At 47.8% G+C, this 20444-nt stretch overlaps 1 protein-coding gene across 6 annotated transcripts in view; it reads left to right on the forward strand.

Annotated features, from left to right (window-relative positions):
- The first annotated feature begins 1860 nt into the window (after positions 1-1860).
- The window catches only part of LOC119390040 (protein lingerer), an 84429-nt gene continuing 65845 nt past the window's right edge, over positions 1861-20444 (forward strand). For 5 of the 6 annotated variants that reach the window (XR_005183209.2, XR_005183208.2, XM_037657555.2 and 2 more), the window contains exons 1-8: positions 1861-1919; positions 2703-2891; positions 4530-4616; positions 5344-5454; positions 6001-6211; positions 7995-8087; positions 10738-10935; positions 11589-11809. Coding sequence is in view for 4 of the 6 variants with exons in the window: in XM_037657555.2 (XP_037513483.1) it covers positions 2742-2891; positions 4530-4616; positions 5344-5454; positions 6001-6211; positions 7995-8087; positions 10738-10935; positions 11589-11809 (1071 nt within the window). In the remaining 2 variants the exon portion in view is untranslated. Of the gene's footprint in view, positions 1920-2040; positions 2064-2702; positions 2892-4529; positions 4617-5343; positions 5455-6000; positions 6212-7994; positions 8088-10737; positions 10936-11588; positions 11810-20444 lie in introns of those variants that run through there. The other variant, XM_037657557.2, reaches the window with a different exon arrangement.

Consider the following 20444-nt stretch of genomic DNA (forward strand, 5'->3'; position numbering starts at 1 on the left):
CATGTGCATGTATACACGCACACCTACAAACGCATGCACAAACATACATAAAATATGGTTGACCTCCCCCCCCCCCGCGAAAAAAATTGGCTAGGCTGTTGTATCGACTATTTCGTTGTTGTTATTTCTTGAAAATCACAGGTCACAGATCTTCAAAGATCCGCGAAGATAATACCAAAACCAGGCGCACTGCGTGACTGCACGTCAAACGGAAATGCGCACCATGACAAAATGTTTGAGGAAGTTTAAACGATGGCATGCAGTGGCAAATACTGATACGGCGTGCCCCTGCGGCAGATACGCTTGCCGGACGAAAACGTGCCGTATCAGAACTGCATCTGCCGCGACTGGTAGTTCAAGTAATTCGTCATGATTTTCGTCACGATAAAGTTGTTCTCTCTCTCTCTCGTCTCGGGACGTTTGCGTCTGATATCAGAGTTCCTTAATCAAACAAGTTGTGAAACTGCGTTCCGAAACCTGGACCAACCTGGTCTAGTAACATTGACCCGGACATGCACACGGCCGATTGTGCAGGAGCCTGCATATTGTCGCGCCAATTCTAGAAGCAGTAACAAAACACGACCGCCCATGCGGTCGCTTCACGCAAGCTGCTACATAGATAGATAAATAGATAATGTGTGGCCAAATTACCCTTTGTAACGGGTGGACCCAATAAAAGTGTCCTAGCCAAATTATATTTAAAAAAAAACATGGAAAAACAGAAAACATGAAAAAAAAAAACACAACTCAACAATCTCAACGCCGTACGCAGCGCTGGCGTTGTTGCGAGCGTTTATTAGTTTACTTTTTGGTCAACAGATGACGTGACAATCAGCAGACCATGTGGTTTTGGCCAATGGCGAGTTCAGATTTTCATAGAGTTAGTATGCAGATTTTCATACATGGGGCCTATGGGGAGTATCGCAACTCGTATGAGTCGTGAACTCTGTCTGATATGATAGCGGGGCACTGTAGAGCGCTGTAATCGTTTTCCTTCCTGCCTCGTTTTCTCGATTTCAGCATTGCCTAGACGGAGAGAAGTTTTGTTGAGGAATCCAACGATCTTCACCCCACTGGGCCCAGCCAGAGCCTCGTTTTCAAACAGTCGGTCGCTGATGTCCTCGACACTTTGCGCCACTTGTGCCCCATCAAAACTGCACTGACTGCGACTCAACGTGAGTAACAGCAAGCTGTCGTTTCAGGGCATTTTTAACTCTGAGGGCTCAGTCACTCAATGGCGTTCCGTTTTCTACTTTGACGGTGTTCAAGGTTCCCGCCAAACTTTTGTTAAAAAAAAAAAACGCAAGAGCAATGCGTTGCCGCTGACACTTTTTGATTAATGTCGTTTCAAATTTTCTAGTAACTTTTTTTTTCTTCTTTAAACTGAACAAATGATTGTGCTCTTTTTGTGATGCTGATGTTTCCCACACTGGTTTCCCACGCCATGACGTGTTTTCGGCCACAAGCAGCCCGTAAAAGCATAGCCTTCGAGATTAATAATTGTTACTTTTTTGAAATGGGTCACTGATAGATGTATAGAGACAAACAACAAGATCAATTATATTAAAACACACACAAATGAATTCTTATCGAGAGGCTGTGTTCATTCTTACAGCTTCCTCCACAATTTCAAAAACAAATCTCGAAGGCTATGTTTTACGTACTTTTGGCGCCGTGCCCATCATTTACACGTAGCAAGCAAACAAATCGTCAGTTACATTATGCAAACATTTTTTAAACTGAATTGCAGTACTTACTTCCTTGTTCATTTGTATAAACTTGCGAGAAAAATCCACTGGAAAAATCTTACGACTGTCTACACAAATACGAAACTGCGTCCACATTCTGACGTCACCGACGACGAGAGGTTTGCTTCGTCACGTGACACACAAGCAGCGTTTTGTGAGCGCATTTCCAAGGTAAACGCATTTTGGACGTGTTTTATTGTTCTAAGATAACCGAGGTAGCTCCGTCCTCGGACTCGTCGCGTGTATGATATTGTTGCACGTTTTTCCCGAGCCACGAAATCCCGAAGGGTCGATGTGAATTCGCATTAAGACCGCGTAAGCCGTTGGAAAATTGTTTTTTCGTCGCGTTTGTGTGTGCGCGTACGAGGCTTAGGAGCTAGGCCTAACCGCTGTGTCGCCTCGCTTTTACCGCGGCCACTACCGTCATCGCAGAAGCTCCGTTCGTTATGAAACGAACCGAATTCTGAAATCGATGCCGTCTTATAAAACTCGCTTCTCTCGAAGTCAATCGGCTTCTTTTTGTCTTAGGCGGCTGCTCACGCCTAGAGTGCCGCTTTCAAGAGTCCCTTTTCTCTTTCTCCGATGCCGTTTAACCCGATCTCCCCTATCCAGTGAAAGTTGAATCGCGGCTAGGTTTGACCCCCGTCTTTTTTTTAAATTTTTTTTTAACCGACTGGTATCGACAGAAGCTGCTTCGAAAACCGCGAGTTTTTTCTTCGTAGTCTGCGTCTCGCGTTTATCGTCCACTTTACAGCGTTATTCGCGAGAAGACGACGTAGTTTGTACTGTAGCGCGTGTCTTTTGCGCGAAGTGCGCCGTAGCTCAGGCACGCGCCTGTATCTCGTCGCCCGGTCGGGGTTTCCCTGCGGTTAGCTTGGGTAACGCAACGTGAAACCGCCGTGCCTACGATTTCGATCGTTTATAAAAAAAAATTCTCTCTTTCTCTCCCCGCAGCTTTTGTACATAACATTTTGTACATACGGTATTCAAGTGATGAGTTCGAGTAATACACAGAGGGCGGGGAAAAGCAGCCGGGATCGAGGGAACAAGTCACCGTCGGCGGCGACGACACAGTCCCCCAAGGCGGTCACTGCCACAGATGGGCATGCCAAGCCGCCCGACGGCTTCATTCCCAAAGTCCAGGTGAGTGTCCCTGCATGGCATCGGGCTGGCGCCCGCTCCCCCCTACCCTTCTCGCGTCGCACTTTTTTTTTTTTCTTTGAACTCTCTTTGTTCTTTCCTTGCGTATTACCGTCTCTTTGTTCGTTTCGCGCGCGCTGTAAATTTCTCGTCACAGACACTCATGCCATCACCGCAGCCCACTTTTCTGCTCACCACCGTGTGCAGTCGAGAGCACCTCGTAGGAAATTGACGCCAGAAAAGAAAACTTTAGTAGCAGAAGTAATCGTTATTCATCATCTCTGTGTCATTTAATTATGAAATTTTGAACTTGTATGAATCTTTTCATCAGAAGGACGTCGTGTGTCCCGTATTTATTCGTTCTGTACAGTGTCTGTGTTAACTAGGCGCATCTTTGAAGATGAATGAACACCAACTAGCCCACCTTGTAGCTCTCCTCAATTGTATCAGTATCTAGGTTCGTTGTTATGCTGTGAGTGATGGCTCAGCGCATTTAACACTAGGATCTGTGCTCTTAACAGCAGCAGTGCAAAGTAAAGAATTCTACTGCACATGCCACGTTGGATCACATCCATTCTCATTTCCATGATTGCCTTTAAGCTTTTCATGGTCGGCAAGGTTTGCTTTTAGCTATGCACGTTGCTTGCACATGTCAATTGCAGTGTAAGTCATGCCTAAAATTTGAAGTTTGTCAGCTTGCTTTGGCATATTTTATGCTTAGCTTAAGTTTACCTTGACATTTCCTACTGCGTTCGGCCATAGTTACTTTTTAGGTCAGTAAGTGTGATGAACCGGTATTCATTGAGCAGAGATCGGCAAAGCAAGTTGGCAAACGTTGTGTTAGTTCTGTTATAGTGTTATTGCAAGTGCTAGCTTCTGACGCTTGAAACATGCTTCATAAAGAGAGGGATGTGGGATTGTGTTAGTTGCTTTCACACTGAACTTGATCATTTGGAAACTGGGTTAATGTTGAACCATACTTAGTGTGGGTCTTTCCTTAAGCCCTATGTGAGCACCCTCGCCTCCAACATGTACAAGTTTTGTGTCGATGGTTCGATATGACCTTCTGGCAGCTGCTAGTAGAGCACGTTTATTCAGTTGTAGCCATCGGTTGATGCTTGTTGCATTGTTGTGCATTCCTTTGTGCACAGAATAGCACGGTTCTTAGCAGTGTGTCTAGGGTAGGGGGGGATGCCCATATCACAAAACGTGTAATGCTAGCTGGGCAATCTTGGTGCTTGGAAGAAGTTCAAACAGGGCATGGCATGGAATCGCTGGCGACTAGATGAAGCCAGGACTGCTTTCAACCACAGCAGCTGACAAAGAATATTTTGCTGATGCGCAGAGGGTGACGCTATCTGGGGATGCCAGAGAAAACCAACTATTGCGTCTTGTTAGACACATACTATGTTTTCTACTCCTGCCAGAAGCGCTGGACTAGCGAATACCTCGGGTGTGTATGTTGATAGGATGCCAGCGCCCTTCTACCACTCATTGCATCCTGTGTTTCTAGCATGAAGCTGACACTTTCATCGACTCTTGAGTAGCCACAGTAAATGTCCGCATGCTTTGTCAAGGCTTATTGCAAAGGTGCCGCAGACAGTCACGCCGAAGCTGAGACAACCTTATACATTTCTGCAGCCAACTCCCGAACAGATCCGGCTGGCACAGATTATCAATGACCCAACGAAGCAGGACGATCCGGACATCAAGAACAAAGTCCAACAGGTGAGGAGCACTTTGCCATTCTGGTAGCACTCTGTGACATTAGGCAAGGAGACTGCATTGCTCTCTCCGGGGAGTTCAACAGGTTTGCTTCCTGTTGGGCATGTGCCAGCGTAGCTTAGCTGGCAAGGCAAATGCTTCAAGCTGCGGGATCTTCTGTTGTCAATGACTGTTGGCAGCGTATAAGCTGCTCATGTAGACGGATCCTCCGAGACCGCAGTGCACTGTGTGCTTTCGAGACTGCTTTGTTTTTGTAATTTTGTCCTCTTGGCAACTGCTACAGCCCACAGCTTAGTGATGTTTATTAATGTTAATTGGTCTCTTTCACATGTCACTTAGGACAAGGTTTGTGCCTTCCACACATTTGTGATCAAGACTGCGCTCTTTAAATGGGATGGCCATGCTGCCCACTGGATAAATGCTATGAACATTTTAACACCATTTTTCTGTACTGTAACACACTGCTTTGCAGTTGAGCTTCAGTCGTGCCTAAAGAAGCCCTTGGCTTTCTTTCACATCACTTAGTGCAATGTGTGCACTTATGTTGCAATAATGGACAGCCGTTGCAGCCATCCTCTAAAGAAGCCAAGCAGGCATTCCTTCTTTCGAGTGTGTTCAGAATGCCGATTGTTTTGTGGAGCATTGCGCACCATTTTAGTACGGTTATTGGCTGCATTACACTGTCGCGGTGGTATGTGTTGTATACTCATTGCTGTTATTTCTACTGCAGGTGATGGAGGTGACAGGCCAGTCCAGTGATGCAGTCGTGATAGCACTGCATGACTGCGACAATGACCCCACGCGAGCCATCACCATGCTCATTGAAGGCAACAAGCAGGAGGTCAGTGCCAGATGCTGTCCATTTGGTGTCAACATGAGTGCGGTATTGCTTGCCCCGTTGAGGCATGGCATCCTCGTTCATGGTTGCGAATTACTTAGCCGTTTCCGTGTGGTAGTGGGGAGGAAGAGACTACAAACACTGAGCTTACGGTAAACTAAGCATTCTCCTTGCCTGGAGCTCTTTTGTCTTGCTTCTTGGGAAAATATTGCCACAGACTACTGTAACCCGAGAAAAAAGCGCGCTCTAGCTGGCTCTGGCAGCCTGCGGGTAGCCAGAAGTGGAAAATCGAAGAGCGGGGGTTGGAATCGGCTACTGTAGAATCTTCTGTAATCAGGGGACTGCCTCTTATTTGGTTGCTTTTGTATTTTACTGCTGCGCCCTTATGCATCATGCACATCTCAGGTAGGTTGTCGTGTGGTCATTTAATAGTGGGGTTAGCTTGAGTAAAGGTGCCAAAAACAAGAGAGGGCCAATATGGGCCCTGCTGTTAGTTTCTGCTGGGCCACGGGAGCTGTCATATGTATGAAAGGTGCCTTCCCCGTGCAGGGCGAGTGGGAGACTCGGGGCAAGAAGAAGAAGCCCGTGAAGGAGGGCAACCAGCAGCAGCAGCAACAACAGCAGCAGAAAGGGGACCAAGGTGGCCCCGCGAGCAGTAACAAGGAAAACCGTGGGGGGCCTCGCGGGGAGGGCGGCCCCCCACGCAACATGCCCCGGGGGTCTAGCGGAGGAGGCAGAGGAGGAGGTCGCGGAGGCAGCTGTGAGTCTTGTGCTTTTTGCCCACTTTGAACACTTTGGCCATGTTCCTGTAACCGAGCGTGCTTCGATTCGTAACATCACGGCTGTACAGTTGAACTCCGTTACAACGAACTCGCTTCAACGAAATTTCCGGTACAACGAAAAATTCTTGGTTCCCCGTCAACAGGCCATAGGAGTCAATGCATAAATATGCTCGCCACAACGAACACTTTTTCTGCTGCCGTTCCGCTTCAACGAAATTTGACGATGCCATTCAGGGCTCAAAAATTTAATTTACCGTGCAATAAACACAATCTCGGACATTTTGATGCATTTTAGAACATAAAAATATGAATTCAAAGTCTGAATCGCATGTTGGAACCACCAGAAACCGCCGCTGTTGACTGAGCATGGGGGCCGCCATTGCTCGATAGCGACGGCGATCAGACTGCCCTGCTTTCGCAAATGGCTTGAGTTGCTTCTGAGTCGCAGACAATCCGAAGCCAAAGCTCAGTTGTCGACACCATGGTTGACACTGGGGTGCAATCGCGAAATGATTGCTTTTCCGATGCCTTTCCAATACTTTTCGTGCTTTTCACGCTTCGCTAGTGGTCAGAGCGACGGTACATCCGCCACATTCACTTTATCAACGTGAGCAGCCCTGGGGTGCAGTCGCGGAATGATGCCTTTTCCAATGCCAATGCTTTTCGTGCTTTTCGCGCTTGGCCAGTGTGACCGGTGGTCGGAGCAACAATTCATCTGCGCTATCAACGGGATTAGCCAGACGAGAGTGGTGGATAATAGCATAGAATAAGGCGTAAGTCATCGCTCCGCGATAGCTCGCCTGCATGTTGCCGTTGTCGGTGAATAGCTAGCGTTCGTGTTCGTGTTACGCGCCCGTGCCTGTTTGATTCGTTCGCGGAAACCGTTGTTTCTGCGTGCTTTTCAACGTGGCGTCGCTATGCATATATGAGAATCGCGTCGTAACGCTGCTGGGGACGCGAAGGAAGCAGCAGACACTTTTTGAATATTGGAAATAAAAGTTTCACTGTTCTATTTTTTTTTCGATTTCACTACAACGAAATGTTCGCTTCAACGAACCTTTTTCCGAGCACCGTCAATTTTGTTGTAGCGGGGTTTGACTGTAAAAGTACGGGAGCACATGAGCATACTGCAAGGCTTATCTAGAGCTGCGACAGTGACTTTTGTCTGCCGTGTAACCTTAGTGCTGTGAACTTTATGCAGTCTCACGTGCGGCTATGTAGTGGTATCGCGAACCCGCGCAGTTTGCTTGCGCTATGGAAGTGCATGCCGGTTTCTCGGCTGCAAAAGTGAGTCTAGCGGCGATTCCTCCGAATCGCAGCTGGACTGGTGAATCAGAATCTGATTCAGTAAATGTCAGTCCATCATACGAGGCGTTACTCACGAATCAAGGTTAAGATGTTGATGAGCGAGCGACATCTCAAAAGCATGCGCGGCCAGACGATGCTGACTGGATAAAAAGAGGCTTTTCTCCCTCCGTGTTTCCACTTGATGCCACTTCGTGCACTTATTTTTGTATGTCTATGAACTACACAAACATTTATTGCAATGCATAATTGTTTGTCTTATAGTTTTTTTATGTAATTTATCTTGCTGTTACTCATGAAAAAAACCATGTGCATGTAAAAACACAAACATTTTGTCACTTTACGGTCACCCCAAAAATTCAGCATTTAAAAAAAAAATACATTTTTGGGACACATTTCACAAAAAAAAGATTGACCCTCAAAGGGTTAACCCTCTGTTCGTTGTGCTTGTTGCAGGGAAGAACAAGGAAATCGAGAAGAACGAGCGAAACCTAGAAGACGGGCGCACTGGCGAGCGGACTGGCGACATGCGACCACGAGGAGGCAGCAGTGAGTGGCATCCTGTTCCACCGTGCTTCATTTTGGGCCTCTTGCTTGTGAAAGACGCCGGTGACCCACTGACGTCATGCGGCCAACTTGCTGCTTGCTTCATGTGACAGCAAAATTGGAGCTATGGGCGTCTGTTCTGAGGCAGCCAGTCATTTCATGACCTCACTGCTCTAGATAAAAAATAAATACAGTAAAACCTCGCTAATTCGAACTCGGATAATTGGAAATTTCGGTTAATTCGAAGAACTTCCGCGGTCCCGTGTTTTTCAATGCAAATTTTACCGGATTATTTGAACAGCCCGCGGGGTTTCATCCGGATAATTCGTAATTCCCGCCGGCAGCAACGGACGTGAAACAGCCTTCCGGCGACGCTTATCTCGGAGGTCATAGTAGTTGGAGTACCGGAAACGGGTTAAAATGCGTTTTCCGTTTCGTGTTTTCCACGTTCGCGTTTTCCCGTTTTTCACGCATTCCGTTTCGCGTTTTTCACGTAGCTCGCGTGCTTGGACGCTTGGACCATTCGCCGTCTTGCATTAGTCTTGTTTACTTCGCCGCCTACGCCTGCATTTGCCGCGTGCGAAGTCCTGACCGCTTGTTGGACTCACGATGCCGAAGTACAAGACGCTGACGCTGCGGGAGAAGGTGTCCTTAATCGAGGAGGCTGAGAAGTCGACGTGCACTAAGACCCAACTCGCCGAAAAGCACAAGATGCCCTTGTCGACGCTCTCGACCATCTTGAAGAACAAAGAAAAGTTGCTCGAGGCATATGGGAAAACGCATTCGTCAAAGCGATCAAGGATTCGCTTCCCAACGTACCCGGACGTTGAGGTCGCTTTGATGAAGTGGCTGCAGCACGCAAACGCAGCTCATCTTCCCGTGAACGGCACCATCCTTCGGGAGAAGGCCGATGACCTGGCACTGCGCCTTGGCCACGAAGGCTTTAAGTGCAGTAATGGTTGGTTCGCCCGATTTAAAGAGCGAAATAACCTTACATACTTGACCGTGTGCGGGGAAAGCGGTAGCGCCGACACGAACGTCGTTGACGACTGGCAGATGCGTACGCTGGCACCGCTGCTTCAGGAGTTTGGAGAGGACGACGTCTACAACTTGGATGAGGCAGCCTTGTTCTACAAGATGCTTCCCACGAAAACATTTGCTGCCAAGGACACCACTGTCTCGGGGAGAAAGCAGCCCAAGGAGAGAATATCCATTTTGTTCGGCGCGAACATGTCCGGGAACGACAAGCTTCCACTGCTCGTAATCGGCCGAGCGGGTAAGCCTAGGTGCTTTAAGAACGCGCGCCTTCCTCCGAGAGATGTCGTCATGTACAGACACAACAAGAAGGCCTGGATGACGGCGGCGATATTCGAGGAATACGTGCGGTTCCTTGACCGGAAGTTTGCCGCCAAAGGGCGGAAAGTGCTTTTTGTTATCGATAATTGCCCGGCCCACGGGGACATCAGAAACCTGGAAGCCGTCAAGATCGTCTTCCTCCCTGCGAATACTACGGCCATATCGCAGCCGATGGACCAAGGGGTGATCCTGCAAACGAGGAAGCTTTACCGCCACCACCTGTTGAAGCGGGTTCTGCTTTGCTACGACAGTGGAAAGCAATACCACATCGATCTGCTTGGTGCGATCTGTTTAATTGCCTTTGCCTGGAAGGAGTTGGAGTCAAAGGTGATCAGGCGCTGTTTTGAACATGCCGGGTTCCGCAAACAAGGTGGCGAAGATCTTGATGAAGATTGCAGCTCGTCCGGCCTAGACGACGAGGGAGACTCGATGTGCGCCCGGATCACCGACTCCGGCGACGGCGAGGGACTAGGCTTCGTGGAGTATTCCAGTGTTGAGGCGGGGGTCCAAACATCGTACGCTGATGTACACGAGGACGTTGTCGACACTGGGCTAGACGGCGATGATGGTGACGATAACGAGCCCGCCCGCGCGCCCGCTTTGGCCTCAGTTGTCGATGCCGTGAACACCTTCCGCAGCTTTGTCGAGTGCAGCGGTGGTGACAGTGAAATGCTGAGTATTGTGAGCAGGTTTGAGAACATGGCACTTGGGGCGGCGAACTACCGCAATAAGCAGTCCAATATCACCGATTATTTCCAATAACCTTTTTCTCGCAAAGAAAATAAATGTGATTTCATCTTGTAGCGCTTGTTTGCTTTTTTTCCTTCATTTCGGTTAATTTGAAAATCCGCTTAATTCGAAGAATTTTCGCGGTCCGGCGGCCTTCGAATTATCGAGGTTTTACTGTAAATAGGGGGTGTTTGCATTGCGACAATTTGTAGCTGGTCATTTTGTGACCTCGCTGCTCTAGATGAAAAATTCATAAACAGGAGGTGTGTGCTTGGAGCCGGCGTTTCGATAAGTGGACTTGTCTAGAGTCACCAGTACATTCAAACCTTGGTATTGTGAATGGGGATATAACAAGTTTTCAGTTATAAACGAAGCAAATAAATAATAGTTTTGTCACAGATAAAGTGTTAATACGTTTACAACGAATTTTCAGATGTAACGAAGTTACTTTCGTGTCAAACGTGGCTACGTTATTATGAAGTTTGAGGGTATCGGCCTGTACTCTGCGCAACATGTGTTTGGCTTCTGTACAGTCATTGATGTCCCTCGCCTTGTTCTGTGCATTCAGGACGTGGTGGCCGGGGCGGCAGAGGAGGTGGTGTTGGTGGGGGACGTGGTAGCCGCACGTTCCAGAACCGAGGGCTGGGCGGCCATGACGGCTTCCCTCAGTCCATGGACACGTGGACCAACAGCACGTCTGCCGGAGGACAGCGAGCATCCAGAGGAAGCCAGCAGCAACAGCAGCAGCAGGACACCATGGCAGTCGGTAGGTGGTTGTGCTTCGGTTCTCTACAGTTCGTGTGAGAACAGCGGATCTAGAGACACACTTCGCTGCTGTTTGTTTCCATTGTTCCGCTGTATTTTTTTGCGCGCGAGGTTTTGTGGGTGCATTTCTTGGCTGCAGCCACACTTCGCTTGTAATGAGATGCGAGAACGCATATTTTTTTTTTCCTCTTTTATAAGTACACATATTGGGCAGAAGTTTGATTCCGAAAATCTTAGGATGCTGCAAGTCCACTATGGTGTCCTTTGTAGTCTGCTGCGTGGGTTCATGGCATGCAGTGCCACAGCTGGACTTATAACGAGTGGCTAGTCTTGATGGCATTGGGCACACATGACAAGAATATAAATTAAATTGCAATTGAATGTGGGGTTTGCTATAAAGTTAGCCAAATGATTAGTTTTGACAGCCAAAGTAACCAACACAGCAACTTTTATCTAAAAACAAAAGAAAGAGAGCGAGAGTCCTGTGCTAATTGCATGCTTCGCTTGCACATATTTTGGAAGGATGCTCAGTCATGCTGTTCTGCTTGTGTTGGCAGTTCCTTGTACACGATCCCCTGCCCGATTTCTCAAGTGTGGAAGTGATTGCAGAAATAGCAACATGTGCCTGCGTCTACTACTCTTAATTTCACTCAGGCAACTGGAATGACCTGGCGGTCAGTGAAGACTGGAGTGAAGAGGACTGGACTGGCCAGCTGGAAACTAAGGTGTTCACTGCAAGTGGAGCGGCTGCGATACCTCCGCCAGCGCCCGACACGGCGAGCATCATACAGTTGTTGAAGGAGTCTCCACATGAGTCGATCAGTGTGGCACAGTACAACCAGCAAGCCACGGAATCCATCAAGGCGGCTGTTGGGGTGAGTATTCAGCTCCTAGTGCATTAGAGAAACGTAACCACAGCAGGTTTGAGTAGGGTAGCTTGATATTGTAACTCTGATGCCCAGGCCTTGCTAGTTTCGCAGTGCGTCCTTGGTTATTTCCACTTTCTCGACCTGTAAAAAGTCTTACTGTTTAGTGTCCTAAAAATTTGGTTGCACTACAACCTTCACTGCTGCACCGCCCAAATTACCCACTTGCGCCTCACTGCACGTTAGTTTTTTGACATGGAGAATGGCAGCTCTTCTCAAGGCTGCTGTGAACAAGCACCGAAAGTTTTTGAACCCATGAGCACTCGAGGTGGTGAAACATGATGATCAAGCACAACAGTGCATTGCATGTGGCAGTCGAGAAAAACGTGATGGAGAGCCGATAAGAGCGCTTCTATCAAATACCGGTACCCCCTCAAACAAATTGCCATCACCAGCTGTTTGCCTTCAGGTGTGCCATTGCTGATTAGAACAGCGGTTCTTCCATCAGCGATCAATCGACACTCCCATGTATGCGCATGCTTCAGTATTCGATATTCTGTTCACTATTTTTGGAGACTTATCGGCACTATCGATTCGAGGTGAAGTTGCACTATTCGCACACCACTAATGGCGTCTGCGAATAGTGAAATTCATTGCCGCAGAAGTCTTCAACATTGAAAGTGCACTAGCTGCCCGACTGAATGTATGCAAGGTTCTCGATGGCAATAGGATGCGATGTTCATGTGCCGAGTGGGAATGCGAACACTGCTTGCATGTTGCTGTCAGAGGAAAGCTTCGCAAAGCTACTGGTGCTTTCTTGCATTGGTCAGAATGCCAAATACTTGCAAGTTGTAAAAGGTGTAAGCCAGTTAAAATGGTGTTTTTTTTTTTCTGTGCCATCGTGGTGGCAAGAAAGCGGCTTCATGCATTCTTGGAGATTCTTCGAGGCCCACAAATGCTTGTCACATCAGTGAGGTCTTATAAGAAACTTGTGATGGTGAACAGCATGGATAAAGGTTCTTTCTGGTCCAGTAGTGGCAAAAAGGAATATCAATTGCAATTCCACTGGCCATTAGATACGTAAACTTACACACGTTTCGTTTTGTCATAGCAAAAATTCGAAGCATGCATGTTAGGTGTGGTCGTGCATTTTCTTGTCTTTTTATCTTACTCTTTTTTCTTTTTTTTTCCGGTTAGGGAAGTGCCCATTGCATTTGGTTTAGTGAAGTTCTCTTGGTTGGGTTTGACCACGGTTGCGCAGCGAGTAAATAGATGGCTTGAAGCAAGATCTGATCATATATGAGTATCGCCCTTTGGCTTAGTTGTACTTCCAGCTTTACAGCACAGTGCTCGAAACGCTTGTGTGTGTTAGGTAATTCGGCATGCATTAGTTACATTGCTTTTGCACTGTCTCCAAGGGGTCTGTCACAATTCGAATGCCGGTACCTCTTCAATGACGAACTTCATTATGACTTTCGTTCTCCTGAGCATTGCTTGCTGAATGACTGGTTAGTTATCCGAGAGGAGTACCGGCAGCTGAAGTTGACGCCTGTTCGAGTTTTGAAAGGTAGATACGCACTTTGTAATGTTGGGCAAACTGATCGCAAACAGAACACAAGACAGAACGCAAACTGATCAGCGCAAGTGTGCGATGTAGCTGTCGCTTTCGGGGATACTTATCGCTTTAGCGAGATTTCGTACATCGTGTTGTAACGCGATTGTTACATGCAATGCGAAGAGTTGAGCTTGTTAAGGGGAGACGCGGGTCTTGGAACGATCAAAAATGGTCAAAAAATCGATTTTTCGCAAAGCTTATTTTCGAGGCGTTTGTACTTCTGAGCACCTACTCTCAAATTGCTAACGCTAAATTCGGTCGGGAAACGCGATAAAATCGCCTTTCAAAGCACCCCGGCAGCACTAAAATGTCCCCAAAAGGACGAAATTCGTTCGAACTTCCCGCGCGCGCCATGAGCGTTGCAGCGGGCCGAGCGCCGCCATCTTGGGCTAGATTTGAAGCTGTTTTCTTTGTGCACATTTTGCGCCATCTCAAAATGGTGTCGCTCAAGCAGAACGGCCGCCGTCGCGGGTTTTCTGAAGGTCGTTTCCAGGCCACTGATTGGCTCTCACGCGGCGCGCTTTTCAAGCGCGCCTTTCCGAGTCTCCCATTGGCTGGCGCGACCAACACGTCATCAACGTCATTTTTTTTTCTTTGTGTTGGGTTCTCCGCCGTGGCTGTCCGTTTGTGTGCGCCTGCTTTTGCGATCGTGCGTGTTTCTCGACGGATCGTGTTTCCACTTTGTGCCGGTAGTTTTTACACGCGATCGAGATGCCTGGAGACTCTCGTCTGAAACCATCGACGCAACAAGCTTTTGGAAGCCGTAAAAAACGGGCTTGGAACAAGAAGGCGCCGGCTACAAGTGCACCGTCGGCAGCGGAGTTGGAGTCGCGGCCGGACCCTTTGGATCTGCCGGGAACTTCAACTGACGACACCGTGGGACCAAGTTCGACTAGCGAAACACTTCGGGTTGATGCCGCGTACTACTCAACGGCGGAGCAGGCGCAGCGAGTTGAGAGATCGGCGCAAACGAAGACTGTTCTGTCTGGAAAGTCAGCTACCCAGCGCAAGTTCGACCTTGGAGTCAGCGCGGAGCGCCAGACCGGTGACGCCGGGACTGATTTTTTGCTCGTCGATATGAAAGTTTTGAATAACTTTTTTGCACAAGCGAAGTGCGACAAATGCGACGCAAAAAGTCTCAGCGTGAGGAAGGCAACGGACAAGGAGTACGGCCTTGCGGTAAAGCTTATTTTTTCTTGCAGCAATTGTGATTTCGCAGCACTGTGCCAGCAGTTGTGAGAGCCTGCTGGCACGGTGCTGTGAAGGGAAGACCCAGAACGCGAGTGAGAGTCTTCATTCAGTCATCTGGACCCAAACTTCAAAGAATGGGAACGCTTCGCTGGAAAGTGTGAAGCGAGCTGCCGCTGAGGCTGTTGCCATCTACAACCAAGGAAGAAGGGCAACCAACGAGTCCATTGCTGCAAGTTTGGGCTATGTTGCTGGGGATTGCCTTGTTCGACGAAGCCTAGAAAAAGACTCTCTGTGTTTACGCAAGGCAAATGCAACTCATCTGAAGAGCACCAACACAAAAAAGACTTGCAAGGCGACACAAAACGGGTGCAACTGAAGATTACAGTCCTGGACTACTTTGAAGGTATTCTCTCAAGCATAGCAACCTATTACCCAGGGTAACATGCTGCCTAACATCTAGAAGGTTCTTCCTAAAGACTGAAAAGACATATGAGCAGCCAGTCGCTTGAGCCTCATACCCCATGGCTTTTCCAGAACCCCCCAGCCGCTTGTCATGGTGGGGTTTTGATCATGCTTTACACATTGGAAAATTTTTTTAGATATGATTCCTTGGGTGGAACAAGACACTTTCTGTTTTGTTTTGAAGGGAAACAGATGGGGAACATGTGAATAAAATTTATGATTAAAGGTTCCTTTTAGAAATTTATACAGTGCGTGTCAAACTTCAAACGCGATTTTCTCAGCTTCACATTTTTTGCCAACTTGACCAGCCTTACGGATCTTTTCATTATGTTTCTGTAAGGTAATTTTGATAAATTTTATACCGTTGAATTCGTAAGAAATAGGACTGTGGAGCTATGCTATTTTTTTGTGGCTAAGATGAACATATGAAATTTTGTGAACAATAATGAGAGCTAGTTGCATTTCAAGATGACACAATGTCAATACAATTGAAAGTTCTTATATGATGATATACAGTAAAAGCTCGTTAATTCGACACCCGTTAATTCGGAAATTCGGATAATTCGGACGGCTCTATTGGTCCCGGCCAAAGTGCATGTTAATCTACGGGAGCAAACCTTCGTTAATTCGTCAGAATTGGGCTCCGCACCGCTTAATTCGGACAAATGCTGACGGCTGCCGCTACACAAAAGTGTGGTAAAGCATCGCTGGCACCACTGGAGCGAAACCGAAACCTGAGTGACATCACCATCGTCATCAACTAGTGGGGGCGATCGCAGCGTCACCGAACGTCGGCGTCTTCTTTCTTCGCTCCAATGCGCCTCCGACGCCATTTTCCCTTGTGTTGTGTCGGCACCGTCTCTTCTTGCGGAGTTCTCTTATTTTTCCCCGTTGTGACCGTGTTTACATGTGAGGCCCGAGCATGCGGCAGTAGCTGACGATGGCATCGACGAGTTATCAGCCGAGTCCACCGACGATGACTGTCCGACCTTCGATGCTGTCGTTCCCACAATATGACCCTTCAGGACTACATCGCGATTGATGATTTTGTCGCCACGACTGGTCTCCTGCCCGATCAAGAAATTATTAATGATGTTGTGACCTCGTCGTCGCACCTCACGGGAAGTCTCGGAGGCGCTTTTGATATTAGAGGACGTTTGCCTGAGCACTTGCAACAGTTTGCGTGCTGTTGGCCGTTTGGAAGAGTTAAGAAAAATTGTAATGTCAGCCGGAATCTGCGCGAAAACGCAGACGACCATTACAAAATACTTCAGCAAATAAAGGTATGCCTCTGCAACTTGATTTTAATGTTGTTTTTCCTGTTTATTCGTTAATTCGGCATTCGGTTAATTCGGACATTTTTTCCGGTCCCGTGAAATCCGAATTAACGAGCTTTTACTGTATCTCAGTGACAATATAAATAGCATAGCTCCACATGGCAGGTCTTTGGCTACAGCTGCATCTTAAACAGAACCTAAAAATACTGAGGGAAAGTGTCTTAATGACCCGTAAGAAATTACCTAATTAGATTTCACTTATGCTCTCACAATTTGATAACTAATTGAAGTACATGAAAACTAATTATATTTTTGAAAACAGGAGGAAGAAATACATATACACACCCAATTTCATTACAATATCTCCAATAATAAAACTTTTCGTTTCGAGACCAGTGTCTCCCCTTAAGGGGGGACATGGTTTTTAGAGATAACATAGGTTATTTCTTGGCCAAGTTAGATGAAACTGCACTGCTTTGTTCAGTTTTTTCAGCTTTATTTAACTATCCAGTTATATTTTACACAGGTCAATTATTTCCAGAGATAATTAGTAATCTCATTCTATTGTTTGCCGAAACAATAAAAAATTATCTATGCAACATAACATCATTATAAACTCATATATGGATACTAGAAAGCCTAAAGAGAGCAACGCTGCAAGCTGATTGGAAATTGAACTACTTCTCAATTTACAGCCAAATGAGTTCATGGTCTACACCTAGCCAAAAACAAGAAAATTTTAAATTAATATAAACAAATTTGGAATTGCAGATTGAAAATCTGCTTGCAGCATTGCTTTTTATGCACATTTAGCTAGGTTGTGCAAAAAGAATTGTAGCTCTAGTTGTCCTAGATCCATGTTCTGAGAAAATGAGCAAAAAAGGTTAAAACTTTATTTAGCATTACAGAATGAGAAATATCAAAGGCACACATACTTTTTGTGATTAATATGCACCAGGCATATAATCAGACTGATTGTTAGCATGAGCATGCCTTTTTTTCAACTTCTGCTGCAAGTTATCAGTCGACGAGCGTTTGCTTGCTGAAGCCACAGAACGACGGCAATCCTTTTCCGCCATGCGCTTGAACTGTGGATGCCAGGGTTGAGGCCAAGCTCTTTTAGTATGCCTGCAGAGCTTCTCTCATTACCAGCATTAAACTTCTTGACTGCTTCAGCTACAGCTGCTTCAACGGCAAACAATGAAGCATGTCGGTCCTTCGGCGCAAGTGCCCATATCATGGAGTGTGAGCACTCGTTGCTGTTTTGCGTCTTGCCCCGTTGGCATTGTTGCAGTAGTTTCTTGTCAGCAAGCCTCTGATAAATGGGCAATAACGCCTCACAGACGTGAGGAGGCAAGCTGCGCGGATGCTTGGGTGCAGGCTCACCCTTAGCGTCTGTAGCATTTTGCCGACACCATGAGTCGGTCCCTGTTGGGCAAAATGTGCGGTTGGCCACTTCATCGTTTGATGTCACATGATAATGAGTGGCCATCACTGCCCTTTGCATGGCATCCACATTGTCGTGAGATTTCAGGGCCCATCCGTAATATGAACTCAACTTGTTGATGAGATCCCCAGTCAGACGGCCTTTTCCCGAGAGGCTCTCCAGCCCAGTGCTTTTCTTGTGCTTGTCCACCAAATTGCACAGGGCCGTACCCATCCGCTTCTTCACGTGATTCATGCAGTCTTCCTTGGTGATCGGAACGTACCCATACACGTTCTCTTCTTGTAGCGCCAGGTACGTCCAGCTGTCGCCATCTGAAAGCACGGTTGTGTACCTGACACTATGCCGCTCTAGTGATCTTTTGAATAAAAATGAGGGCAGCCTCTACCTCCATTTCCCCAGCTTTCTTTGTTGTGTTTCGCTGGCACACGTGGCTCTCTTTCCACTCTTCGTAAGCGGGGTCCCCCTCCTTCGAGGACGACGTAGTCAAGAACGAGGCCGCTTATCAGTTCAATGACGGTACCGACGCCAATATGCAACAGTGTCCGCGCGTCATCCACGACCCGTCGTGTGACACGACTATGTTTCCCGGGTTGTCCATGTTGAGTTCCGCGTGGATGTCGCGAACCGAACTCGCGCACTCACTCATAAGTTTCGAGGCAGCAAGAGTAGCGGCAGGTGTTAGCTTATTCTTCACGTACGCCTGCCACGTTTTCGTGTGGAGGCCGCGACGCGATATGTTCATCATTGCAAATATGTCGTTAAAAGCAGTCTGCCTGTTGCCAGTAGCCTGCATTGCGCGGGTGGCGAGCACGTTCATTGTGAATGGATTTATTTTCTGCTGTCCGTCGACCTGCAGCGAACTCCACTCTGACGACCCATCACGCAGTTCACACACACTAGCTCAAGCTTGACGGCAAGGCCATATTCCCGCTCGCTTCTCCTGATCTCGGCGTCTCCGTTGCAAATCTTGCACTTTAAAGGGGCCCTGCAACACTCGAGCATGCTCAAAAAGCGCTGCCGATCGGTAGTCGAGGCTCCCGAGAACACGCGAGCCAAATATTATAGCGATGCGCACAGCCTGGAATTTACAATAAATTCTCAAAGTCAGCTGAAAATCGCTCGCTCTTCTCTCGACAAATAATGTATTAGTCCGCAAAATATGACGCGATTGTCGGCAGTTCCACCATTGGCTGATGCTATAATCACGATAACACCCTCATTATTACTTTCGCTGTTAATTTTGAGTTCAATAAGTAGATAATATGTATGTTTATATTATGTTATCGCGTTAAAAACACCGAACAAACATTAATATTAGCACTTCAGGTCTCACCGACAGCTCGTCTGCTCGTAGTTGCGTGGTTCCGTTTTCTTCGCCATGCGCAGTGCCGAAAACGTGAATATTTCTGTGCTTTTGACCATCGCCGGTTGCCGTTGAGAGTGGCAGCCGTTCGAGTGTTGCCTCGTCAGCTGAGAACTGCATCGTCGGCACGTTCTCACGACCGACCGAGGCAAGGGCGCAGCGTGTCTCCGATAACAATGCTGGCGTCCGGTAATGGCGGCGCTTCGGGGTCGTCTGCCAGTGCCGTCTTACGAGGCGGTGTATCGGAGTATGGGCCGAAACCGATATCAGCTGTCATTCGTTCCAAACAAGCGCGCAGGTTTGCTTCCATGGTTGGCAGAGCGATGAAAACACTACGGCATTCGAGGTGCACACCCAACATTACCAAACCGACGCGCAATTTTCAAGCACGCGCGATACACAGTGCGATCGACTCCGCTCGACGAGAACGACGCAAGCCGACCGGAAGTGGCAGCACAGACCACGTGGTTGCGCCCAGACGTCAGAGAGAAAAAAGATGAAGAAAAAAACTCCGCCGGCGCTCTTGGGCGGAGCTTCGCTCCTCTGCGCTCCCTCCGTTGACTCGCTGCCTAGCTGGCCTAGCTTTCCGCGCGCTCGTGGCGTTGAGTTGAGGGAGAAAGCTGCGGAACGTGATCTCTATAATTTGGTAACACCACTTAGACTTGACGGATTCGAAAAATTTTTGCGGCATATGACTCGTGAAGAGTCATACGTCAATAATGAGACTATTCCAATGTAACTAAGAAAGGTGTTGCAGGGCCCCTTTAAATGCAATATGATAAAAGCATTTACCGCCTCCCAAGTCCAGGATGGTGAAGGCCATTTCATCAGATGGGGGACCCGCGGCGTCCGCGCGTTTAGCGATAAGGCTGCGCTTCCGTTCCGTCGCCGCAACAGATGAAATCTCTTGCAGCTTCTCTTCTGCCTTCTTCTTCTTGTCCTCTATCTGTTGGGGTTGCAGAATTTGTGTGTCGTGATGCACACGGCCGCTTTCCACGACGTTGTCGGCAACCAACGGGCTCGTAGGACTAGCGTCCGTTAGGCCTACCGCGCTGGCCGCTGCGAGTTTGTCATCCTCGTTGTCCTGGGTCATTGCGGGGCGCTTCCTGAAGTTCTCGGCTAGCAAACGCCTCACCCACTTTCCAAATTTGTGTTTGGTGCGGAACTTCTTGATGACACGACCCATAGCTGTAGGCAGTCGACAATACGAAGACAAAAGGCGCACGCTCACCCGTGTCTCGGCCATCTCGGCGGTGAAGCAGATGCCGGAAACGCTGCTTGGCCAATCG

Source organism: Rhipicephalus sanguineus, chromosome 4 (assembly GCF_013339695.2).
Source record: "Rhipicephalus sanguineus isolate Rsan-2018 chromosome 4, BIME_Rsan_1.4, whole genome shotgun sequence".
NCBI lineage: Eukaryota > Metazoa > Arthropoda > Arachnida > Ixodida > Ixodidae > Rhipicephalus > Rhipicephalus sanguineus.